Here is a 27,427-nt window from a genome sequence, read left to right as displayed (position 1 = left end):
CGTAAAATAATAGTAATAATAGTTATATTTTAAAAATAATTTTTATAACATACATACAAATATAATACAATGCAGACAAGTATAACATAATACAGACAAGTATATAATATGATTAACCATTTCAATTATTCAAGTTTATATGAGTCATACACAACAATTTTATTTATTAGAAGGGAATTGAACGTCAGTAGGCCGGGACTAATCCCAGTAACCACCTACTTCAACATGGGTCGTCACCCAGATAATTAAGAGTAATGACCAATATCGTTTTGCAGAACGTCCCTAGTGTGCACACCCCTCACTAATCTAATGGGTATCCACAATGCGCACCAATAGTATTAGGAGGAAGACAATAAAGAGTTGTAACATAATAAAATCAAGTACTGTTCATCACCTATACTCACAGGGTGTGGTTAAGTCGCCCATGTCTGATGACTTGGAACGAAATCAAGTGATATGTTATTGCAATATGGAACCGAAAGCTCAAAGCAAAGAAGTCCCAACATTGGAGGCTTTGCATGCACTCACGAATAATGATGAGGTTAACAGGGTAAGGAGCAACATTATAGGTTACCTTTGTAATGATTTTAGGATCACGAAAAATATTAAAATAGTCTCTGGATATGCTCGAAGCTCAAGAGGGAAGCAACGTTCAAGACTTTCAATTACAATAAGAATAATGAAGACTTGCCCTCGAACAACCAAAAATGGCGGCAGAAGGACAAGTTCCAGGAATAAGAATATTGTTTCTTCAACATCTAATTGTGCTTCTAAGTACAAGTTTGTCAGCGACAAGAAAAGGAAGGATTTTATCCACTCATCAAATATCTACTATGTCCCAAGGAAAAAGCGTCAGTTAAATAATGGTTGTCATATTTGTAACTAGCATTTTTTGCTCACTATGCGTGCGTAAACTATTAATATTTTTTGTTTTTCTCAATTAGTTATACATCAGTTGTATAAAAAATTTGATTCAAAAATACATTTAGAATTAATGTTAACTTTTTACTTTTTTTTTCTTAAATCAATGTTTCATTGGTTTTATTAGTTATTTGTTCATCATTATTCAAATATATTATTGAGAGAAAGATACAATAGAAAAGTCTATGCTCAAATAAAGTGGAAGAATTTATGTATCAGGTTCAATTATCGAAAAGAGTTTGATTTATGTAATAGAGGTTACCGAAAAATAATCAACATTTAGGTTTTAAAATATTATGAGTATATTTATTAATATGAAATTCAAGTTTTAATTTTTTCTTCTAATCGTGTCGATAAAGTTATATTATTAATTTAATTTGTGAATAATTTTTTTTCACACGTAGGTAATAAAGGAAATCATTCTCCTTAATTTAATATTCAATTGAAATTTCAAATTCAATTCCATTATTAACTTGTTCAATATATATGGCAAGTAAGAATAAAAGATTTATATGACAATTTACTTTCATTAAGGGTATATTAGACTTTTTATGAGAGGACACCATCTTCCTCCCTCTTGACTTATATAACAGAAATGGTCTTTTTTTTTATTAGGAAATTAAGTCAGCCTAAAGGCTAATCCCTACAAGGCTACTAGCCTGTAGGAAACACCAACACATTGGCTGGTAAGGCATGCATAGCATGCAAAGGAAATACCCCAACATAATGCGGGAGTAAAGATCAAATCCCTGACCTCAGGAGCCAAGAGGGAACGCTCTACCCACTTAAGCTAACTCCTATTCTTACAATGGTCTTTGTATCTCACAAAATGACCTTTGATCATGAATAATGGGTTAGGTTTGTTTTCCTATATGGCTTTGTGTACTTGTTGAAAAAAAAAAACATAAACAACATTATGCCCAAGGCCCAAAAAGCACTATCATCAACTAATATGAATAAAAAAAACTTTCCCTCCATTCCTTTTCAACTAATTTCTCCACCTTTTCTTCACTTCAAAAAAAGGAATCAAAACTTCATCAGTCATCTTACCATTTTGGTTACATCAAAAAAATCTAAACAAACCAAGTAGGATTTTATTTTACACCAGAGTGGGAAAACGCCGAAATATTTTTAAAGCGGTGCGGTGGTTCCTCCTTCTTCCCCTTTTAATTTTTTTTAAAAAAACATTTCCTGAAAACCAGCCATTGGTCCTTCTCCTTCTCCCAGAAAATATATATTTTCTCTCTCTATCTCTACCCTCTTTGCTTTCTCCTTCATCTTCAAAAAAAATCAAAATCTAATCACTTTCTTCTCCTAAATTAATCGAGATCTCTTTTTCTCTCTCCTCTGATTTCCGATCTTCTTTTACCTAATTCAACCTGTTTTTAATCTGCTCATTTTCAAATTTTGTTTTCGAAGAATCGAATTTCGATACGCATTCGCCGGAAAAAAAGCGGAAATTTAGGGTTTTGTTTTCGCGATTTGTTGTTGTTTTGATTGTGGAGGTTTGATTGAAGTTGACGATTAAAGGAGAAGAGATTGTTGTGTTTGTGCTTGATGTTTTTGATTTTGTGAGAAATGAAGCGTGAGTTAGCGGCATTGGTGAGTAAGTCACCGGTGCTGGATTCAAGTTTGAGAGCAACTCGGTCGAGTAAGCGGTCTTCTGGTGTTGGAGTTACCGAGAGTTTAGTGTATAAGAGAGTGAAGAAGTCTGTTCAAGTGGCGAAAGCTGAGTTGTTGAGTAATGGTGTTCATGGAGTTGTTGAGGTTTCAAGGACAAGTGATGAAGAAGTTGTAGGATGTCGGAATGCGATTCGTGACGATTCTAAAGAGGTGGAGGAGCGGGAGAATGTTGTGGCAGTTGAGAATGTGGATGAGCCTTCTTCAATGGTGGTTGAAGTGAAGGATGGATTGGATTTGAATAATGTAGAGGAACAAGGTTTGGTGGTTGCTGGGGAGAATGCGGTTGTTACTGAAGTGGATGATATTAATAGTGGTAGTATTGAAGATGATAAAGATAAATTGGTGGAAGAAGTTTTGACGAAATCGCCGTTGAATGCTGTTAATGGTGATGCCAAGAAGTCGTCTGTTGATAGTTATCCGAGGCGGTTTACTCGATCAGCATTGAAAGCTAAGGTTGATACAGTGGCAACAGGGAATGATTCTGTAGACGGAACAGTCGAAAATAGCAAGGTAGTAATGAATGAGGATAATGGAGAAGTTTGTAAGGAAATAGTAGTTGTAGAAACCTCAATGAGTGTGAATAAAGGGGAAGTAGATAATTTATCACCTGAGAAACATACAAGAAGATTTACTCGGTCAGTTTCGAAGCCTAAATCAGACGACAGTGAGTTGTGTTCTGTAGGAACTGTCATTCTAGATACAGAAAAGGCGGTACGTGGGACGAGTAATGAGAATGGAGAATGTGATGTTGACAAAGCTAGAGAAGAACCTAGTTCAGCAACTCCCAGGAGGAAATTAGAGATGAAAATGTCAAAACAGATATCCCATGCAAAAATCCCAAGCAATGTTCAGGAGCTTCTTGCGACGGGTTTGTTGGAGGGGTGTCCGGTTTATTATGATGGCGGCAAGGTATCTTTTGTATAACATTAACTTACCATTTTCGCAATTTGTTACGTAGAGACATAGAGTATATATCTTTCATGCAAGTAGAATGATTGAATTTATGTTCCATCTAGTGGAAATTGTCTGGTTCCCTTTGTTTTTGGCTCTTTCCTAACGTTTTTACGTAATTTATGCTTATACATACGTACTGTTTCATTTTAGGGTCTGAAGCTTAATGGAAGAATCAGAGGTATTGGCATACTTTGTTCTTGTGGCTTGTGCAAAGGATGCAAAGTGAGTATTGGCATTTAAGGCAATTGTCCATTATGAGATTTTAATTAGGTAACATATTTATCAATTCTTAGCTCGTGGTTATATCTACCTCGTAGGTTATCCCCCCTTCTCTGTTTGAGATTCATGCTTGTAACAAGTACAAACGGGCGGCACAATACATATACCTTGAGAATGGAAGGAGTTTAATTCAGATACTAAAAGCATGCAAGAGTACTCGTCTTGATACATTAGAAGCCACTGTTCAAAACGCTATTGGTCCTTTGCCTGAAAAGAAGTTTATTATATGTGAGAATTGCAAAGGTGAGTTACAACCCTTTTGTTACTTTATTAAGATGCACGAATGGTCAAATTTGAATTGCCTATCTTATAATGCTCTGTCCTTTGACCACGGTCTTTGTTTGATTCTAGAGCCATATTCCTCCATGGACGCAGAAACTCCCGAGCCAGTGTGCAGTAAATGTGTTATGTCAAATTTGTCCCCTATTGGTCCAGTGTACTCAACTCGTAAACGGTGTAGGTCTGATTTTTTTTGAGCTCGACAACTTTATTCTGTTCTTATTGGCTCATTACTCAAAATTTTGTTCCTTAACTTTTACGTTGGCGGTCGTTTTCGTATGGTGTAGATATTTCTTTTATAGGCTTAAACCTTGAAGCTAGATTAAATTGATGTCAGTAAAATGAGATGTTGCATGATTTAGAGTTATCTGAAGCTGTGCAGAGCATGAGCAAACTCAAAGTCCTTAAAGTCCGAACTAGTAGATGAACCGATTTATAGGTTTTATGATTCCAAAAGGGTTATGCTTGTACGTCACGCTGCTTCTCCATTACAATGCTTGTTTACATGCTGTCAGGTCATAATATACATCAGAAGACCTGGTTAGTCGTAACACTTGTAGATGTATAGCTTGTTCTTAAGATGGGCTGGTTTGAATGTATGAATAGCACTAATTAAATCTTGGGCATATTGAGTATCAAACTTAGGCTCTATTTCTAGCAAGTGAGGGGAGTACGAGTGTGTACATCCTGCTCCGGTAGTTCTCCAACCTTATCTAAGTCTCTTTTAATCTAATCTTTTTGACTTGGTGCCATGGTGGATTGTCGTTGTAATTGGGCCATGGTCCTTGTCCGTTTTGATTCCTACTTTTGACCCCCTAGAAAAGGGCTGTGTCGCTGTGCACTGACATTCCTTTTTGTGTCCTTATTGTTTTCTTCTTTCTCCTTGTCTTTTTTCCTCATTTTCCTCTCTTTATTGTTTTTAATTGCATTTTATGCTTCAGCTTATTATATAAAAATGTGACTTTTGTATTTGGAGATTTTGGAAAGTGGGATTAGTATTAAGTTTAGGCTAAATCATTCTGTCCCTTTCCCTTTTTAATATTAGTTTAGGGTTAATTAATGTGTTCGAATGGCTAATTTACTTCACATAGAGCCTCGCTATAAGATGCTGTAGTGATATTTTCTAGACAAGAGTTTGAGTAGATAGCAGTTCTAAGTACTCTTTCGGCCTGATGTTTTATGTGGTGTATGTCCTGTGGAATTCAGTCTTCAAATCACTCTAGAGGAAGCTATGGTGCATTAAGTTGTATGGTGGACTAGATAAGAAAAGCATTGTGGCTTATCCTTATTCTAGGTTATCTAATGATTGGTTAGAGAAATTTGTCTTCTGTGTATTGAAAAATCATATTGAAGCCAGAAAGGAGGTTTTGAATGGTCTGGTTATAAGGATGCAATTATTTTTGCTTAGAAATCTTGGTAACATGCTTGGAGAGATGGATCGACTCCTGCCTCCCTCTTAAGACCATTTTGAGGTCGAAGTCCAAGAACACTTTTAAAGAAGAGGGGGGGGGGGAGGACTCTCAAACATTCTTAATAAGGATGTACATAGAAGAAGACAATTCATTTTCGCAAGTATATGATTTATCTCTCCAAGCTCTTTGTCCATTGACGCTTTCTCCGAGCCAGTGCAATTTGAATCTGTTTTGTTTTGGGGTTAGTTGGATTTAGCCGAGTAAGCTCAAAGATCTGTTAGTACCATGGAAAAGAACATGAAATGACTAGCGGATTTTGAAGCCCAGAGAGTTATTTCATATCCCTGTTATGAATTCTTGTACATATATTAGTAAAGAAATCAGCAAATATAAGGGTAAAACCGTAAAACTATGTAGCAACAGGCTTGCAAGATCTCTTCCAGCATCTGTATCATTGCAGACTTATTTATGATGTTATCTATTCCTACCAGCTTCAGCGCATGCGGCCCTACACCTGCCCACCCACATCTTTCTTTACTTTTTCACTTTTATAGAAATTTGTGCCAAAATGGCTGTGAAATTATTTTGCGATGGAGGGAGTAGATTTTAAATAAATTAGGAAAATTTTCGGACTATCTGATCTTCTTGTGGAAATGTCTTCAAGTGGGCTGAAACTTTCTTCTTTAAGGGAAGCATTTATCATACTTTTGTTTGGATTTTCTCAGGCTGATATTATTTTTAGAAGCACATATCTTCCAACATGCTTTTAAATTTTCTTTTGTGCAAGAGATACTGCTGTTGATTTTTGACTGTAAGTCTGTAATAATTCTGTCAAGTATGTATGAAATACACTTTGATTGCATTAGTGCTTTTTGAATTCTAGAAGACTTGCATATGGGAGACTGTAAATTGCTAGTGCATCATAAATGCTGTTCTTAAGGGGGTCGCAAGAATGTCCAGTTTATCAGTTGTATGTTGTCTATATACTTGTCGTTTTCGGGAAGGTGATCTCTCCATTATACCATTTTTTTTTTTGGCTATTTGTCTTCTTTTTGGTAATACAATCTGATCTATAGATTATTTGTTCTTTAGCAGGATCCACGTTGGAAGTTGTTGTGAATATAGTGTATTATGGATAAAGTAGTCTATTATTGTTTTTTTTTTCCTTGAATCATGTAGTTTAATTGGACAGCTTTTGTGTCAATTTGGTGAATGAATTATGAGCTTTTAGAGCATGAAAGATTGCTTTGAATTGGTGTCTACTATAACATGTACTGGCCTTTTCAGGTCTTCGAAGTTTGTCTTTCCTTCTCAAGCTGCTTCAGAATGTGGCGACCTTCAAGATAATAGTGAGCGAAATACTGCTGAAAAGTTAGTGTCCCTAGTCGAATCTTTTGTAAACTTTTTCCTGTAAATCAGCTTATACTTATACCCCTTCTTCCCAGTCCCTATATGTTACTATCTGGTAGTGAAGGATTGCAAGTGATTTGCATTGTTTTGCTGTCGATTTTCCCCATTAGTCAGGTACATATAATTGTCATTACTGACACTTCATACTTCTATGGTGATTTCAGGTCAGCAGAAGCATTTCTTACACCAAAGTCGCACACTTCTCAATCTGATATGCTTTTGGACGCGCTTCAAAAAAGAAGCCAATCATTACGAGTTAAAAGGTTAGTATTTTGTGAATTCTGGTTCTGTACGATCTTGCTTCGTCCAACATAAGTACATTTATGCATTATTTGCCTTCTTTTGCTTACAAAATTTTACCAGTGGGTGCCATAGTCTGATGCCATATAAAGCATGTGCATACGTTACCAAGATTTCCAATATAAGCATTTGATTTTGTATTTGTTGGATACAGATCTGCAGATACCTTTCTTACACCAAAATTACGTAGCAGTCCGAGGATTAGAACAATTTCGGGAACAATGACGCATGAAGAAATGGTAAACAAGTAAGTGCTGCATTCTGAATTGCTTTTGGGCTCGCTAACTTAGATGGTAACCTTTGGCGATGAGACAACACTAACAACTACAAACATGGATCTTATATGCCTTGGACGGGTGTTTAGAGAAGTCTATATTTATCTGGCCTTACCCTTGTCTGATCAAGGCCTTCTGAAAGACACATATGGAGAATATTGTTTTTTGAAAGAGTAGTCAATGGAATTTCGAAAGTGCTGAAAGTAAATTACAGTCGATTATTGTGTTTGGTGCGTGCGTGTGCGCACGTGCACGCGTTTATGAATTTCGTGTTACTTTTTATCTTTATTATAGACGCGTGTTTGTTATAGGTTTCAAGTTCCCTATTAATCCTTAGGTTTGGGTAATATCAGATACAAATAGAGTTTCTGCCAAATTTCGGATTCTGCACTTTGAAATATCTAGATTAATATTGTTTCCTTGTTCTTCATCCGCAGTAATACTTTCTTTGTTCGAAGATAATTGCAACTGGGCCCCTGGGGTGAAGACATAATGTTTAAGGAGCCCATGTGGTGAAGAAAGAGATAAGATCATAAGAGTGAAATAAAATAGGGACCCATGTGAGTAAAATGTAAACTAAATACTCCTATTGTGCAAGTGGCTTTTAAAGTTTACGGTGGAGAGAAAGAAATGATAAAAAAGTAATCAAGGGGGAAAGATAGTACTTAAATTTATTGGCGAACATTGTCCATAAAAGGTAATGGCAATGTAATTGGCACAAATGTAAGTGGCAAAGTTAAAAGATCAGCAGGGTCAGAGGTAGTGATTGGGAAGGATGATAAGTTATTGCTTATGCTGTTTGGCTCTTCTATTCAACTTGATTTTTACTTTGAAAAGTTTAGGGAAGCTCTAAAGATTTTAACTAAGTTCAGAAAAAGTCAAGAATAAAGAAGTTCAGAAAAATTAAGAATCAGTGAGAATAAAATAAGTTGGATGTAACATACGCTTAGTCATCTTGTGATTTGGGTTGTAAAATTTTCCCAAATTAGTGCACCTTTCCCGTGAGAATTGAGGTGCTTTGCGCCATCGGAACAGTGGAACCTATGGATCTTCATTTTCGAGTCTGTGATGCGAAAAAGAGAATTACTCGTGTCCATTTATATATTGATATCTTTAAATTCTCCTAGTATCCTAGCCACAAGTTTGGTACTTATATGTCGGGTTTCGGGAGAAAGGAGGAAAGAGAGTTAATACTAATTGCATTTGCTATAAGTGGAGTCTTTTGACTTTTTACAGAAATGGGCTCTGTGACTGAGGTTCTGTCCCAATATGGTCACATCACCTTGGTAATAAACCTCTACTTGGGCCTGACCTGTATATCTTTTTTTTTTGACCCCGGTTTAGATACCCCTTTTCTATATCAATGGGCTGAAATTTATTTGTGTTTCGACTCTTATCGGTCCCTTTTTTCTTAATTGTGATTTTGCAATAAGCATATAGTATCCTCACTCCTTGATGATATTAACCTAGACTTAAAACTCCTTAAACATCATTGTCAGTCTTGACTCTTGATTTACATCATGCCTGAGTAAGTAATCAGCTGTCAACTTGTTTTATTCATGGCTAGCGAAAAAGTTTTTAACATAACATCAAATGTTTACCCCCCAAAAAAATTGGAAGTTACATAAATTTTTGTATCTTTTGTCATTGCAGCTCACAAGAAGCATCTTTTGTCCCAAAGATTTGTGACAGTCCTGTGATGGAAAAATCTGCAGGATCAAGTTGTCGCAAGAAATTGAAGAAAAGGTATGGATCATATGTTCAGGGACTGTGAGAATAGATTGCCACATTTTCATTAACAATTGGATCTGAATCTTTAGGGATTCATTTTGTTACCTGTGTGATTTACCCATTAGGTAATTGATTTGCTTTTCGAGCAAGTAAAGGACGATGTGTGATATGATTTCTTGTCTATATTAGCATGGATCTCATCTAATTTGTTAACACAGGTCATTTAAAGCAGCTTCATCTCCAAAGTCTTTCAGATCGGCTCGGGGGGGAAAATCGTCACTTGGAAATGATTCTGCAAAAGCCTTGAAAAGGTAAATGCTTTGACAGAATTGACACCCTTCCTGGAAATGATATTTGCTGGTTCTGGTGTTGATATTATGGTTGATGCGGCGATCTCTGTTGCATGGTTTTTCATAATTTATCAACTTTTTAATGTGAATATATTTTAATCATGTTTGTTTAGGTCAAGAAAGGAACTTTTGACACCCAAGGTTCCTAAGACTCCTTCAGCTCTTAAATCATCAGAGAAGACGACCAGCGGAAAAATTACGAGAAAGTTTGTTCCCTTTCCTTTGCCTTACCAATATGTCTGACCTTTTGAGTCTGATCTGTTTGCTTGAATCAGTTCATTGGGTAATGTAAGCATTTGTTATATTGTTGCCTGGTTGCTGTTCTATATCGCAAGCTTTTATAACCCTCCCTTACTATTGATCCCAGTTCTTGTATAGTATTTCTTGCATGTGGGAAATTTGCACTTGTGATGCATAATTTTTTGATCTCAGTTATCATGCCGCCACTAGGATAATTTTAAATGGACATGGCTATATAAGCCCGTCAAAATAGTTTTTGTCGCAACAAAGTATTTTCCAACCTTTAATGTGAACTTGTGAAACTCTGAAAACTAGAAAGCACCAGAACTTGTCAAGGTATTTATAAAACACTAAAGTGGACGAAAATGTTTCATTTGGTATTAAAAAAAAAAAACTACTCTTGGAACACAACACAATTTATATGATAACATTGTACTATGACTACTATCACAACTATAAAACAAAAAGCTTATGTCATCCTTATTTATGTTAATTATAAATTAATTTATGTACTCAGTCACCAAATCCTTTGCTCATCAGATTTAAGGTTCCTTTTCTCTTCTACTCCATTTTCCGAATCCGACTTTACATATTATCAACTGAATATTCCACTCTATTAGAATAAAAGTCAGTTGTGAAGCAGTTGTTATTAATAGCAGAATTTAAAATGATACTAGAAATTTTATTAGTTGAGACATTATGAAATATGGGATTCGATGGTGTTATCTCAAGTATGCAGAGATACTTCTTTGTTATACAAGCTACTCACACTCTATATTTGGTCCCGCCACTTTTGTCTTTTATCAAATCCTCTTTTCTCTGACTGTAATCTTGAAAATGCAGTCTGGAGCTCCGTTTCATGATTCATCAGATGGTCACATTAAATATTAAACCTGTTGTAAGGCGGAAAAAAAGAATTATGTGGACAAGTGGGAAAATATATTAGTTCAACATCTTTCGACCAGCTATCATTTTATTGACCACTTGTATGAAAGTATAGGAAAGCTTTGGGGAGAAAATGTACCACATTAGTAGGCTTTTTATTTTTCCTTCTTTATGGCTTACCTCATTGTTACATGGAACGTAGAACGTTCCGGAACATTATGGAAATGGAAACGCGAAACGCAATCTCTAGAGTAAACTAGATGGACTCCTAGACCACGTACCATGTTCCGGGACGTATCCCGTGGAACGTGGCCACGTACCACGTTCCCGGTATCAATGGGATACCCCTTGGATAACCATCTTAAAATTTTATGAAGAATCTAGGTGGACAGTTGAGCATCAAATAATAATTAAAGAGAGTTCAATGGTTTTGGGATCAACTTGTGTCAGTTTGGTGTTTTGGTAAAACCATGTTTAGTTTTGGTGTATTAAAAAGCCATTTTACCCACTTTGGTGTCTTATAAATGTTAAACACAAAGTTGAAAAAATTGTCGGAAACAATCTTTTAATTACAAGTTTTTGCGAGAAACAACCTTTTGAAAAAACTGGCAAAATAGGACCTTAAAAACATTTTTTTGCGAGGAACAATCTTGACCCATTTTCCGGCATTGGCCGAGTATTTTGCGATGTTGGCTCATTAAAACCAAATATGTGCAGCGCACGTGATCTACATCTCTTATGTTTCAATCCCATATCACTCCATGATCCCAACATACACTCGTGGAATCAACACTAATGCCGGAAAATGGGGTTGAAACATAAGAGATGTGGGTCACGTTGCCTTGCACATGTTTAATATTTATGAGTCAACACCGGAAAATACTTGATTAATGCCGGAAAATAGGTCAAGATTGTTTGTGGTGAAAAGATCTATTTTAACGTTTTCTTTTGCCAGATTTTTTAAAATATTGTGTCTCGCAAAATCTTGTACTTCCTCCGTTCCATAATAAGTGAGGACTTCTTTAAAAAAGCTCTCACATAAAAGAGAGAAGTGTTTCACTTATTATGGAACGGAGGAAATATCTAAAAGGTTATTTATGACATTTTTCCTACAAAGTTTAGCTTTAGAACTTATACGGACCACTGAAATCACTTCGTTGTTTTTGAAGACAAGTAGAATGTTTCAGACTAAATACTGCAGTATGCAGCTGTATTTTTTATATTGCGATGCTGATTCTGAATTTCCCTTGCCCTTATATATGATTCTGTACAACCTGCCTGTTAGTTGCGTGTGAGCCAGTCCAAATTCATTGTGAAACACAAGCTTTTGGTCACCAACATGGTATTGGCTAGCAAATATTACTTTTCTAAATTTGTAATTCTTGTATGTTTCTACTGAATAGTATCTTGTGTGGGTGACTGTTTCATTCAGAGATCTCCGGCTGCATAAGTTGGTTTTTGAAGATGATGTATTGCCTGATGGAACGGAACTTGGCTATTATGCAAGGGGACAGGTTGGTGTATATAAGGATCAGTTTTGACTACGGAAATATATGTGCAATCTAATCTTTCTAAAGCTGATATTCTTTTGTGTAGAAATTACTGGATGGCTTTAAAAAGGGTTCTGGAATATTTTGTAATTGCTGTGACATGGTGGTGCGTTTCTCTGTTTTTACTTTGACCCCGGTTTTATCATCTTCTTTCAAGTGTGTAATTCACATAAAAATATCATTCAGGTCAGTGCTTCACAGTTCGAGGCACATGCTGGCTGTGCTTCACGGAGAAAACCGTATGTTTCTTTGGACCATTTTTCAGCATACCATCTTAGAGCTGTCTTTTGTTTTTGCTCGAGCGTTTATCATTGTCAATGATCTGGCAGGTATTGCTATATATACACTTCTAATGGAGTCTCATTGCATGAGTTATCAGTAACTCTGATAAAAGATCGTCTGCAATCTGCCAAGTACAATGATGACCTGTGCTCAATTTGTGCTGATGGCGGGAATCTTCTTCTTTGTGATGGATGTCCGAGAGCCTTTCACAAGGGTAAAGTTATTTCTTATACCTTGGGGGATAGAAGGGTAATGGATTCGTTTGAGTGTTCTATGATATGTGTTCTTCACTTCTTCATGTAATGAAGCTTGTTGGTCTATTTAAAATTGTGTTAAGGTGAGGATTTAAGTACAGGATCATTTGTTTATCAAGTGATTGCGTGAATAGTGTATTGGCTCTGTGAAGGAAGTCGGTATTACACAATAATACTATAGTTGCTGGAGTCTGTTTTCATACTAATTATATAGATTGAGACTTTTTCGTTTGATTTTGGGATGTATGGCTTCTAGAATCTGCTGGAGAATGAAAAAATATAATTCCAATGCCAGCTTTTCTATGATTCTGTCTTTTTCCAGATAACTTTGTTTCAGGGGTCAGCTGCTCACTGGTTCAATGATATATGCTTCTAAATTATTTACATTAGCTGTGAAATTTGGGGTGCTTATGTTGATAGTATATGATGTTGTAAGAAAGCTGGTAGCGAGGCTGTTTCAGAAGAGAATATATGGACGGTCTTGTTCTCCTGTTCTTATTGGGTGAGTCTGGAGGGATAATAAGATGGGAGTTTGCTAGGTGCAAGAATGTGGAAAGCTTCTTATGAAGTAACACTTTTGATTATTGTATCTTCTTTGAAAGCTCCCTCTGATTGTTTTTGTGACTTACCTTAGATTGTGTCCCCCCCTCTCAAAAAATAAATACAATAGTGATTTGGGTTGTTGCTCAACTTGTCTCTATTTTCACCCCTCCCCCGATTTCTGTCTTTAGTCCACTAGTTGAAGATGTGTTTGTTTCATATGAGTTCTACTGGTACATTTGCGTAATTTTTATTCCAAATTGTCAAGCAGATGTAGTTTACATCTTGACATTGGCTATACAATGAGTGTCTGTGTGTCTTATATTTTTTGGTTCAATGCAGTATGTGCTTCGTTGCCCAGCATACCTCAGGGTAAATGGTATTGTAAATACTGCGAGAACATGTTTGAAAGGGAGAAATTCGTTTCACATAATGCTAATGCGCTTGCTGCTGGAAGAGTATCTGGAGTTGATCCCATAGAGCAGATAACAAAACGGTCAATTCGAATTGTCAACAACTTAGCTTCTGAAGTTAGTGCTTGCATATTATGCAGGTACTTCCATTTTCCCTGTTTGCATTAAAGTTCTTCTGCTTGCAAGTGTGGATGGACTTATTTGGGAAGCATTTTTTAGTAGCTGTTAAACCCTGTGTTTATTTATCCTAATCATATGCTCTTTCATATATGGAACCTAAACAAGAGTGCTTGTCTTACTTGATCATCCAAGTTGTTGAGGGCTGGAGGCCATTCATGATGTGATGGTGAATGTAATTAGATACAAATACGCAATTCCGGAAATGGGGGGAGGGTCATGTGTGGATAAGTTGGTTATTTTCATTACAGCTCTGATGCTCAGACTTGTCACTTTTCCCTGCCATACATGTGTCGACCCGACCCGATGGGAGGGTGGACACGAAATACGGGTTAGATCCAGCAAGATGAAAATGGACGCAGCAATTGGACGATCCATGACAGGGAAAGAAGATGATAGATTAAATCATCAGATCTAGGGCTCAATTGTAGGCCTTAGATCTCAAGCTCAAAGAGTAATACAGTAAATTAAAATTTGAATAATTGGGGCTTTTATCCTAGAAAATTTTGTCCTACTATATTTTCACTTTGAATCATTACCTTTTAGAACACTCTACACCTTTACGGTGTTATTGATACCATTTGCCAGATTTTCGGTGAATCTTTTTTCCCAAAATGATTTCATAATGTATATAATTAATCTGTCACACCGGCAATTTTTGCCCCAAGTTGCAGTCTTAGCCCAAAAAACCTATTGGAAGTTGGCAAAGGTAACAATAATAACTAAAGCTCTTTGAAGATTTATTAATTTCGATTATTTGTCGGAGAAGGCTCTGATCACAAAGTGACCCATTTAAAAGGTAGTAGTTGACAATTATTCTTTTAATGTTACTTGTCGGAACATCAGCAGGTTTGGTTTACAAAGACCACCAGTGTTCCGGCCTTCTGGTATTTCTGGGTGATCGCTGCTGGAATTCTGGCTGGTTATCGCGTTTCTAGTCTGTCTTGCTTTTACCTGCCGTGTTTTCAATCTTCACTCTTTATTTCTTTGTTTTGGCCTTTCTCTCTCCTGCTAAATTGTGAGTGGACGGTTGGGTAAGCCGGTAAAGTCAACTCACATGGGCTCTTCAGTGTTTTGACGTTCTAAAAGGCTGGAAAACTTGTTTATGGACTTGGAGGCGCGAAAATTATTTTGTTATGATTTTTGCTTATACAGGATCTCCTAACGAAGTGTGTATAGGAAGTACACTATTAGGACTAGTAAATTCTTTGAAGAAAAGAGAGTAATGGTTGTACCCGGAAATGCAAAAAGTCCCAAGCAATTAAAAAGTTAAAGCACTAAAATTGTTTTGATTTAACATTACTCGGCCCAAATTTACTAGGTGGAGACTGGAGAGACAAAGGCAGGAGGAGAGAGGTAAAGAGCAAAGACAAGACAATTTAGCAAATCAGGAGAGAAAAAGAAAACGATATGAAGGGGGAATTCAGTCCAGCAGCGGTTGCCAGCGAAGGTACCCCGAGTATTGTGGGACCTCGTGAAGCGCACCTGCAGATAAACCCTAACATGTAGACGAAAAGGCCCAGTAATTCAACTCTTAATTTAGTGTAATACACGTTGAGACTGACTCTTACTTCTTGAACCCTGGATCTAATTATTTTCTCAAGTATGTTTCCACTCCTATGGATTGGCTAATCCCCCTGTGAACTGCGATTTGAAACATGTAAATCGTTATGTGCGTGGTACACTTTTGGGCTTATTTAGTGAAAACTAGGTAATGCATTGCGTTTCTGGGATTATTTAATCCTTCTCGTACCGCAAATGTTATTTGGATCGTATTTCGATTGTTTCTGGGTTATGTGGGATGAGTAGACAATTGCCAGTAAGTATTCGTGCATAGAGTTGTATGCTCCTGCATTCTGTTTATGTTCGTGGTACTTTTGATATTCATGGATGTCTCCAGCTTTTTTTTCTCTCAAGAATTTTTTCCATGTGTTGTGATCAATTTAATTTCAATCTGTGTCAACTGTTTTATCTGCAGAGAGTATGACTTTTGCAAATCAGGATTCGGACCTCGCACAATTATACTATGTGATCAGGTATTCTTCTCATTTTGACATTTTATCATGTGCTCACGCTGAGGCTGTTGACCTGGTGGTCCAGGCATTCTTATTTGAGGAATGTTTTCATTCCTGGCATAGTCTGTTCAATTTGGTGCACATTGTTTTTTTTTTTTTTCTTAAATAGTAAGTTTTCTGTGAGATAAATGAAGTACCCTTATGGACCGTTTGGTTAGATGTCATAAATGGTGGTAATGTTAATGTATTATAGTGTAAATATGTAAAGGAAATCCCCCATCGTTACCCATGGTAATGCTACTTGATTCCAAAACATCCATTTTCTTCCTTAAATCTCATTACTATCCGTTACCACTTGGGAAGGTGGTATTTGGTAATGGAAATTTATATAGGATAACCCATATTTTGTGATGAAGTTTCATTACCATGGTCATTGACATGAGAACTTTTTTACAAATTTACACTAAATTACATTACCATTACCACCATTTATGACCACTAACCAAACGGGCTATAAGAGCGATCTTTTGGCCCAGAGTTTGTTAAAAATGGTCTTTTGGGCTCAGTCCCTGTTCTCGTTTTTTACAATACAATGTTAAGCGATGAAACCTATTTTCGTAGATTGAAACTATTCTTTGCTGATTGTCTAGTTGTTTTTTTCTTGTGTGTTGGTCAGTGAGTTTTACCAAGTAAGACTTATATCTACTGAATGAAAGTGATGTTTACAGTTCTAAACTGATCATCACTAATGAAAAGTGATGTTTGCTAATCAAAACTGATTTTACTGTATATTATGTTATAAAGGGACAAGGCTTAGTGGCATGCTGTCTTTACTCAACGTTTTATTTACTCTCTCTATTCCTTTAATTTGCTCTTCTTTTTATTTACTTTTTCTTTGAGCGTAGAACACCTGGAAGTGTAAAGTGAAGAAGGAAACTTCCACATCTACTGTTTGCACCCTCCTTTCTTTATCCTGCCTTCTTCCATTCCCTGCTCGGTTTCTATCTTCTCTCCTTTTATTTATTGTTTTTTGTTTCTGTTGTAACTGAAGGGGAAGCACCAAACCCTCCTATAAATGGGAAACAAGCAATTAGCTCAAACCTCTTTCCCCTTCTAGGTATAGCTAACCTTGGATTTTCTGGAGTAAGTCCTGAATCAATGAAGTCAGTCTAACTTGATATCTTTGAGCATACCGCTTCTCCTTGTTGCTGTTTTCCGAGAGAGAATGATGTATGCCTAGAGTTGCAACATTGATGAGACAGGAATAGACAATTTTAGAGACATGGATTTACTGAAGTTGATTGTAAATAGCAGGATCAAATGAAGAAGAAAGGGATTGAGGTTGGTAAATACAAAGGTTATGTTGGGAGGGGGAGTTAAGTTGGGAACCTTGAGGGTGCTCAAACTTCAGGTGGGTAGCAATTATTGAGAATATAGATGAGGGTGCTTGGAGCCTGCAGGCGTGTATGTCTATGTATATGCTTGTTTATGTGCCTGCTTTTTGATCTGGCATTGAACTTTAGTTTCACAATTGAAGTGAGTTATTGAAGAACTAGCACCTAAAAGAAGTTAAAGATGAGTGGAAATAGAATGGGCTCAAGCAGAGGCCAGACTTTTCCAGTATCTTGTGTTTTCTGCTAGTCTAAGATCAAGCTGTTTGCTTGAATTAAGCTAATGTTGAGCTGTTTGTCTCCTGTCAGTGTGAGAAGGAGTATCATGTTGGCTGCTTAAAGGATCATAGTATGGCAGACCTTACGGTATGCATGCATGCAATAATATCATATGTGCTTGGGCACATTTTTGAATTATTTTCTTTCTTTTCATGTTATTTGCAGTTTAATTTGATTCCTTAGATGATGGTGCAATGTTACAGGAATTGCCTGATGGCAAATGGTTTTGTAGCTTGGACTGTGGAAAGATTGACGCTTCTTTGCAGAATCTTCTGGTTAGAGGTGTGGAGAATCTTCCTGAATCCCTTGTGGATACTATCCGGAAAAAGAACATGCAAATTGGTTCTGATAGTGAAACTGGTTTGGATGTAAGCTGGAGACTACTTAGTGGAAAAATTGCGTCTCCCGAAACAAGACCTTTGCTCTCGCAGGCTGTAGCCATCTTCCATGTAGGGTTTTTAAATGCTTTCTCTAGAATATCTTCGTTGGTTTCCATTTTTCTGCTGTACGTCAGACTTTATGTGTCCTGTAGCTATCTTGGAAACACATTATTGCTGACCTTGGAAATTTTTTGTAGCCAACTTTTTTATTATATATTACCATTTTCGTCTGGCAGAAGTAGCTAATTATCATTGCTTGGTGAACCTGTCCTACAGTGGTTTATCTTTGCTCGATGCTTCACTTGGTTGCAGAATTAGAAGGAAAAACTAGTGGATGACAACGCAACCTTTGAGTGAAATGTCAATTCTGATTCAGCTGGTGCTATTTCTGATTATACGAAAACTGAAAGCAGTTTTAATATGAGGTGGTTAGGTATTACTGACAAATACTGAATAATAAGAGTTCCATATTAGGCTATTAACCTCATGCCCAACCCTTTGGAAGGGTGCGAACAGGCCACCATTCAAACCAAGGGAGGAGACATTCGTAAAATATTCCAGCTACTTCTTTGAAATGTATGCCAAACATGATTGCATCAGATGTACACCAAAATTCAAGCTTACATAATTTGTAATTTAAAACCTTATAGTGCAATTGGCCCTCACCCTTTGTTATGCATTTATTATTGTGACACTTACGTTGTTTTACGTTATATGATTGTACAATAGTACAAGTTGGGTGGTTGTGTATCACAGGTTTTTGCCATCTATAAAAACAAATGGGGCTTGTAATTTGCTTCTCTTAGTTTTTAGATTACTCATTATCTTAAGGTGGCAAAAGCATTTGTGATGTCTTTGATAATCTGTAGCATTCTGGCTTAAACTTTACTTCTTATGCTCTTGTCTTCATGCCTCAGGAATCCTTTTCCCCAATAATTGATGTGGTGTCTGGACATGACCTTATTCCTGCAATGGTTTATGGGTAGGCTCTCTATCCTTGTACATGTGTTCCTGGATCGTGTTGGTGTAACTTTACCTAATTCTGGCTTTGTTTTTTTGGATTGTTTTCTTTGATAGGAGGAATGTGGGTGGTCAAGAATATGGAGGGATGTACTGTGCTGTATTAACAGTCAAGTAAATAATTTTCTCTATATTCCTTATCCGTACATTGTATAATTTTGAGTGCTTACAGACATGATCTTTTCTTTCTCACAACGTGCAGCTCAGTGGTTGTTTCAGCTGGAATATTTCGTATATTTGGGCCAGAAATTGCGGAACTCCCATTGGTCGCAACGAGCAGCGGCAATCATGGCAAGGTAAGTAGTTCATAAGCAGCTATTTATTAAATTTTGTGGGCCCTATATATGGCAGTGGTACCTCCAGCAAAGACCTATGCAGCTTTGGCTTACTAGTTTTGCTAGTAGAAATGTTATTTTTAAGGGAGGGGGGACTCTAGAGAAACATTGTCTAAAATAGTGAAAGTAAAAGGTAAAGTAAATAAGGGGTGATGGGAGGGGAGTGTGTAGTGAAAGCCTTATAGTCTGGAGAAACTACAACTCTACAAGAAAGATATGGGAGTTTTGTCTATTATTATTATTCGTTAATTTTTTGGGAAAATTTGTCAGAAACAACATTTTAAATACAAGTTTTTGCGTGAAACAACATTTTAGAACAAATCTAGCAAAAGAAGACCTTAAGAAGAAAATATTTTGGGAGGAATAACCTCGACCCATTTTCGACATTGACTAAGCATTTTTCAACGTTATTTTTTTAAATTGAAAAATAGATGTAACACAAGGTATTGGGCCAAAAAAGGTGTTTGAAATTTTTTGAAGAACCTTGATGGGTTTTAAGATAGTACCGCAAGTGTTCGGTATCTGTTGCTAAGATATTATTGCAAGTGCTTGGTGACGGATGGGTTTTAAGATAAACTAGCAAATACGGATCGATTCACAAAATTGTGCAAAAAACACGGAAGAAGTACAAAAAAAGCATATTTAGCTTTGGAAATGTAAAAGAAGGATTAAAATATTATATGAGAGTGAAAAATAGGGTAGGTGGGAAGGTTTTGGATAAATTATTAAAATGGGTGGTGGGGTAAATGATGTAGGAAAGTGTAAAAATTTGATGTGATAGGTTACCATATAAGGAAAAAGTGAAACCGTAATAATTAACAAAAACGGTCAAATAAGATTAGCGTAACAATTAAAAAAATGGAGGGAGTACTTATATAATAATGGTAAGACCACAAAAAAAAAAAATTCAGAGGAGTATTAGATAAATGTAGGTTTTTTTTCTTATTCTCCCCTTTTTTTCCCTCTAATCCCTCGTTTTCTTTTTTCCCCTTGCCGATTTCTTCTCATGTATAATTCAAGCTTTTACCAGGTTCAAAGCCTTCCCCACTTTTTTTTTTAGGGGAAAATTGTAATGCATTAATTTAGGGACAACATGTCCATAAGTACATAAGGAGCAACACTGCTTGGACACTAAATCAGCATTGCTCATAGCCAAAGGGCACTACTTTAGCAAGATGGTGAGCATCATAATTACCATCTTTTTTAACATGAGAAAAATTTATAGTGTGGAAATCAGAACAAAGAAAGATAATATCTCCAAGGATAGCATCTAGATCCGAGAAATAGAGAGCAGCTTTTGAGAGGCAGGAAATAATAACTTGAGAGTCCGATTCAATGATCACCTTCGACAAGACTCGCTTCTTAGCCCAACACACAGCCATGTGGATGGCTTTCACCTCTACTATGTCAGGCGGCCACCAAGCTCTTGTACGTGTCTAACCAACGAGATTAACACTTTGCCTTCACCACAACACTCGACCCCACCCAACCTTCTTCGTTCAGTGACATGTCGGTATTGATTTTCACCATCTCTCCTGGTGGGCATCACCACTTTGAGCTTGGAGCTATTTGCCGACATGAACCAGCGTATATGCGCTGTGTAGGAGTTAAATTCCTCAACTTGGTGGTAGACATACATGCTGGGCCAGCACTTCCATAAGCACTCAGTTATTTTCAAACACATATTTATTTCTTTTGATCCACATATTTCAATCTAGAAAACAACCACGTTGGACAGTCTTTGAACCCAGCTTAATCCACAACATAAATAGATCAATGAAAGCCATCTCATCAAACCCTTCAACCATTTCGCCACAACCACAAACAATCCATAGTCTCGACTCCTTGAATTCACTCACACCCCATTAGAGCGTGGTACAACGTTTCTGTTGGGACACCACAGGCATTGGGCATCTTCAGTGATGTGGCGCTTTTTAAGGACATCACGAACAGGAGGAGTGCTGGTGACACACGCCACAAGAAAAAATTTTGAGCCTTGGGGGAGACATCCACCCTCCACAACTCTACCCAAGCTTCATGATAATCATCTAAGTTGCCGCCTTTCCTGATCATGTAAGCAGTTTTGACCGTTAACACCCATCTCTCGAGTACGCCCACATAAACTCATCACTACCTCCGAGTGAACTAAGAGGGATAGCTAGGATACACCTCTTGTCTCTCTTATTGAAATGGTGATCAAGCGAATCAGCACGCCACTCCATCCTCTCAAAATCAATTAAATCTCCCACTAACATTCAGCCCGTCAACCGCCTCAATCTCTATGTATCTCCCTCCCTCATCACCAACCCAAGGATCCCTCCAAATGTCAATGGTTCTCCCATTCCCCACTCTATACATTATACCTTCTTTGAGCAAGCTCTTAGCACTCCAAATACTCCTCCAAAGAGTAGCTATTCAAGTGACCTAAACTGAGACCATCGATGTTTGGGGTAGTATTTTGCTTGCAAAACACGGCTAAGAAGAGAGTTTGGATAATGAAGAAGCCGCCAAACTTGTCTCCCTAGCAAAGCATCATTAAAGACTGCAAGATCTTTGAATCCCATGCCTCCTATACATTTTGGTTTGCACAATTTATCACAACTCAACCAATGCGTACCCCGAGTTTCACCCTGGCCACCCCACCAGATCCGAGCTATGGCTGAACTTATCTCATGAATAATAGCCACAGGAAACTTATAGACCCCATCAGAGATTTGGGAATAGCTTGGATGATTGCCTTGATCAACACTTCCTTCCCTTGACAATATCTCCTTCCACCCCCTCAATTTCTTTCACACTCGATCAATGATGCTAAGAAACATTACTTTCTTCGAATTTCCACTCACAGATGTTCCTTAACTTGCTTCATCTTGAGAAGATTGGTTAATTCCTCTTTTCGCTCTTTGCAAACCCCTATACTAAAAGACACCTCTGACTTTTCATAGTTAATTTTCTACCCTGATGCTTTTTGATGCTTTTTCATACCGTTTGAGAATTTCAACGATTGTTAAGCATTCCTGTCGGGTGGCTCTAGTAAACAGTAAGTTGTCATGTGCGAAAAAAGATGAGATACCTCTGGACCATTTCTGCTAGTTTTTGCACTATGAAGGATTCGAGCATCAACTTTTTGCAGTATCATATGTGAAAAAGCATCAGCTACTAAGATGATAAAAAGGGAGAAAAAGGTCTCCTTGTCTCAACCCAGAGTAGGAGATACTGTAACACATACTCTTCTTTTGATCATGAAAGAATAAGAAATTGTTGTCACACATTGCATAACCAAGTTCACCAATATGCCATCAAAGCCCATAGTTAAAAGATGCTTTCTCATAAAACCCCACTCAACACGATCATAGTTGGTCATATCAAGCTATATTGCCATGATGCCTGTTTTGCTTTTATTACGTTGCTTCATAGAACGGAAGATTTCCAGTGCTATTAGAGAATTGTCGGTAATCATTCTGTGGCTCTCTGATTCTCCGTGACAACAGCAAGGAGAATATTTTTATGTCGAATTACAAGAGCTTTAGAAGTAATTATACAAGATATTACATAGACTTATAGGCCTAAATTCAGCAATTGGAGACTTAAACTTTAGGAATTAGAGCAAAATTAGTACAATTTACATCATCGGGGAAGAATGTACCATGTAAAGTATTACTCACATTCAAATACCTCATCTCCAATAATATGCTAGAATTTCTGATAGAAGATTGCATGCATGCCAGTTGGACCTCGAGCTTTGCAAGGATGCATTTGACTCAAAGCAGAATATATTTCATCCTTAGTATAAGGACGCATAAGATCTTCATTGAATCGAGCTGAAATAGTAGAGCGCACATGTCTAAGCACCTCATTATATTGTTCACATGAAAGGTTATCTAAAGTGAACTTTTTGGAATAATTTCCAACTACTTTTTCAATCATCTCTTCCTTTGTCTCACACACACCATCATCATTATTAATACCTTTGATACAGTTGCGTTGCTTTTGTTGAGAGGCCTTGTGGTGAAATATTTTGTGTTACGGTCACCATCTTTAGTATCCGCTACTCGCGATCTAAGGTACCAACGAGCTTCTTGTTTTGCATTTAAATCATCAAGCTGTATTTCAAGAGCACTGCACATATCACAACTTAAAGGAGAAATCGGGGCCATTTGTGCTGCCTGAATAGCTTTTTCCACCTTCTCGATTTACTTCGGCAAATCACCAAAACCCTCCTTACTCCACACCAATAACTCCCTCCCAATGGCCTCTAAACGCGACTGGATCGATATACTTGCTGCCCCCTCCCATGCCTTTCGCACAACTCCTTCACACCCCTCATTAAGCAGCCATCCAGTTTCGAATATGAACTTTATCCTCCCCCTTTTCCTACTTGAATGAGACTCATAAGAATAATGGCAACATGATCAGATTTATATCGCACAAGATGTTCGATAAAATTCCCGGGAATTTTTGATGCCAATCCCAAGTGACTAGATAGCGATCAAGACATTCCTTCACCCTTGTCTCCGGACTATTGCCACTTTCCCAAGTGTACCATTGCCCCACAACCCTTAATTCAGCAAGACCACACTGCTCCACCACTTCTCGAAAACCCGCCATCTCCCTCCTATATCTAGTCACCCCCTCCCCTTTCTCCATAATCTAAAATCTCGTCAAAGTGCCGTCCAACCACAGAGTTCCCACATAGAAAACGCAAGAGAGACCATGTCTTATCATCTTATGTTTATTAGCTTTCGCCGACCACCCATAAACACCAATAAATCTCCGCTTCACATCTCCCTTGCTAACAACTTCACCACAAATATGATTTTGCGAATATGAAGTCATGGTAAAAGACACTGCAGCATCATTCCACATCAAGCAAAGACCCCCTGTCAAACCAATATTCGACACACCAATAGCATTTGTGAAACCAATCATTTCTTTTAATTTTTCAGCAGCAACTTTTTTGATTTTTGTTTCCAATAAAAAGAGTATATCAGGAGCAAGAGATGTGAACCACCTTCTCAACTGACGAACTGTCCAGCAACTTATAATATTCATAACGCCGGGCGGGGTTGGGTTGAAACAACCTCCGCCTCGACAGTTTCCAAACCACTGCCATGAACACAAGTTATAACCATCTTTTGTTTGTTCATATTCACAATGTCATCAACTCATCATCCATGTCATCATTAACCACCATAGCATTTTTTCGTTTTTTCACCCAGAGAGTGATTAGGAGCACCCTCATTATCATGTCAAGCACGATCATTAATTTCCATAGGGACTACTCTAGCCTTCATTTTTTTTGTTTTCAGGCTTCAACTGTAGCAGACTTGGGGCTAGCATTAAATACAAAATCTTGGGGATTGAGTAAATCATGACTCATACCTGACTTATCACTCGAGCCTACTTCTCCCTTCGAAGCATTGGCAGTAGCAGCAGCTACGGGTGGAGGTAGAATTACGGCTGCAGTGGCAGCTTGTGGAAGGGTTCTATGACAGCTCCGAAAATCTCCTCCTCCAAAGCAGCATTGGGACTCCCGAAATCCAGCCTATTGAGGAATAGTTTGGTCTCCTCTTCTAGCTTATGGCTTCTGCCTCCGCCTTCTTGGTGAAGCACAGAGCCATGAGCCCCATTGTTTCTCAATTTCTTTCTCATCATCATGGCTCTTTAAACAATCTCGTTCAATATATCCGATCCGCATACGTAACAAAAAGTAGGCAGCCTCTCATATTTGATTTCAACCATGGTCGAACCTCCATTCTTTAGGGAAATACGTTGAACCGTACGCAAGGGATTGCAAACGTCCAACCGTATGCGAATTCTAGCATATTTATCCCAACGTATGTCGTCCGCAAGACATCCCCCAATCTTCCTCCAATTAATGTCACATGTCTATCGGTTCGATACGCCATCGCATACTGTACAGGCGCACCCAAAAAGGGCACATTTTCAAATAGATTTATGAGGGTTGAGCGTCTCCCTCAATTTCGTTCAATAGAAGAAGATTTTGATGAAAGGTCCAGGGCGTCCCTACCAGGACCTTTGCTTTATCTTGATGATTCGTGAACTGGAACACAAAGAGTTCGTTCTCAATAGGTCGAATGAAAGCACCATGGGAGATGGACCAAATCTGGTTCATCTTTCGTTTTAGGGGTTCGAAGTTATACGCACGCATAGTCAATACCTTCCCTACCAAGGGTAATTCAATATCAGGAGTATTGTCGTCATCCGCAGCATTGTCAAAGGCTATTGATTGGTTTTCAGCATCAGCTATTTTGAGATTATGTACTTTAGACAAGATTTCTTCCGCCATAATGGCAAGCTTCAATCCCAAGAAGGGATCAAAACCTCAAAAAATCGAGAAGAAACAATGAACTACCAAGACTATAACTCAAACCCTAGTTTCGCATAGAGAGAGACTTTTCTTTACTAGTGTAGGTATATTAGGTTTACAGATGAATTAAGGAATCCTTCACCACTACCATAAATAATGCAATGGAGGGATCAAAGTGAAAAAAAGTAAAGGGAAAAAAAAGAAAGGTGAATCCTTTTGCATATTTTATTGATTTGCAATATTCCATGGGCGAAGGCAAAAGCCATTCTATATTTTGCCCTAAAAACTATATGGGTATTCTCTATACTGTTTAAATCACAACAGTTTGACCGAACACTTGCAAATGCAAATCTTTGACCATTAATATCTTTCATTATCTACGAGTACAAACATGTAAAGTCAATATGTTAAAAAATATACTTTCTTCGTTTTATAATTATTGCAACACGCACTATTGGCCCATTTTTTTAAGAAACCCATGTGAAGAGGAGAGAGATAGATAAAAAAAAGGGGGGCCATGTGATAGGGGAGAGATAGAGAAAAGATATTACCAGAGGAGGAAAAATTGCAATTAATATGTAACTTCCAAATAAGAAAAACGTTGCAATTAAAAAAGTACGGAGAAAGTATTGAGATAATTGTAAAACATCTTTATAATAACTTTAATTTTTTATACACTTTAGTTAAAAATTATGGTCAACGTAAAACTCGTGAATATTCAAAGTGAGACTAATATTTTGTTTTTTGTGCAAGTGTTTCTATTTTAAGTTATGGTCAATCAAATGGATGGACAGATTATTCCTTAGAATTGATAGGCTGAGATTTTCAACCATTACAGTGGGCTCTGGTCTCTGGGCAGTGGCTACAATTTCTTGCTAGCCATTGAGAAACCTTTTCTCTTCCAATAAGGTTGCACATCTAATGAACATCATCCTCGTCTTTGCTATGTCCTACTCCTACCTATCATTTATGGACGTTGTAGTGACCTTTGTTCATTAGTAGCTCCAGGAACTTTCTAGTTGCTTTCACTATAGGCAGAAGTAGCCATTATAAAGCTGATGTTGCACCTTATAAAGCTGTGTTGCCTGATAATTGATAAAAAGGTGTTCTGAAATGGTTACCAATTCTTCTTGTAGGGTTACTTTCAGACATTATTTGTATGCATTGAGAGGCTCTTGGCATTCCTCAAAATTAAGACCATAGTGCTTCCAGCAGCTGAGGAGGCGGGGTCCATCTGGACAGATCGTTTTGGTTTTGAGAAGATGACACTTGAGGAGGTGGAACTTTCTGCATATCTACTATTTCTATCCTGTATGTTGTACTTTTTGACATTCTAAAAATACTGCATTATATGCTGCAGCTTCGTGAATTGAAGAGAAACTTTTGGTCAATAGTGCGGTTCCAGGGAACATCTATGCTACACAAGTCGGTTCCAGAGTGCCGTGATTTTGAATGCTTAGCTCAATAGTTAGGCAGTTAGCCATGTAAATGAATAGAACTTGGTAGTGTCATGTGTTTCTGGCGGAGAGGAGAGGACAACATTTTGGGGAGTCCAATTAACCCATACACAGGGTGCAATTAGTTGATTATAGGGTAGATTTCAGTTTTAGGATATGTTTTATATATTTTTTGTTTTTGCTATTTTTGCTAATACTTCCCCCTTAAATTAATATGGCGTGGTTAATCGACGTGCATGTTATTGTATATTTTTTCATTAATGGGGAATTATGTTCTGTAATTA

The 27,427-nt window shown here is 37.4% G+C and overlaps 1 protein-coding gene across 2 annotated transcripts; it reads left to right on the top strand.

Annotated features, from left to right (window-relative positions):
• Window positions 1-1,975: 1,975 nt before the first annotated feature.
• LOC104898581 (hypothetical protein) lies at window positions 1,976-27,427 on the top strand. Of its 2 annotated transcripts, XM_010685676.4 has the most exons (23): window positions 1,983-3,513; window positions 3,709-3,780; window positions 3,876-4,080; window positions 4,189-4,297; window positions 6,816-6,899; window positions 7,103-7,201; window positions 7,393-7,485; window positions 9,167-9,259; window positions 9,463-9,555; window positions 9,708-9,800; window positions 12,152-12,233; window positions 12,316-12,375; window positions 12,456-12,508; window positions 12,599-12,765; window positions 13,688-13,898; window positions 15,914-15,971; window positions 17,651-17,707; window positions 17,824-18,069; window positions 18,918-18,982; window positions 19,078-19,134; window positions 19,223-19,316; window positions 26,823-26,963; window positions 27,047-27,427. In XM_010685676.4, exons 1-23 carry the CDS (start codon window positions 2,500-2,502, stop codon window positions 27,152-27,154), a joined length of 3,354 nt encoding a protein of 1,117 aa, XP_010683978.2. In that variant the 5' UTR covers window positions 1,983-2,499; the 3' UTR covers window positions 27,155-27,427. The 2 variants fall into 2 exon arrangements, 1 of the variants encoding a protein (XP_010683978.2); XR_007276397.2 differs by lacking the exons at window positions 19,078-19,134; window positions 19,223-19,316; window positions 26,823-26,963; window positions 27,047-27,427 and having other exon boundaries at window positions 1,976-3,513; window positions 17,804-18,069.

Source organism: Beta vulgaris, chromosome 7 (assembly GCF_026745355.1).
Source record: "Beta vulgaris subsp. vulgaris cultivar EL10 chromosome 7, EL10.2, whole genome shotgun sequence".
NCBI lineage: Eukaryota > Viridiplantae > Streptophyta > Magnoliopsida > Caryophyllales > Amaranthaceae > Beta > Beta vulgaris.
This window is presented reverse-complemented; position numbering and strand designations above follow the sequence as displayed.

Bases quoted from the DNA above. Each gene is read 5' to 3' on its own strand.
- LOC104898581 (XM_010685676.4), top strand. From the start codon at position 2,500: ATGAAGCGTGAGTTAGCGGCATTGGTGAGTAAGTCACCGGTGCTGGAT. The intron at 9,801-12,151 runs GTTTGTTCCCTT...TGTTTCATTCAG, and splicing joins AGCGGAAAAATTACGAGAAA to AGATCTCCGGCTGCATAAGT. The intron at 19,135-19,222 runs GTAAATAATTTT...CACAACGTGCAG, and splicing joins TGTGCTGTATTAACAGTCAA to CTCAGTGGTTGTTTCAGCTG.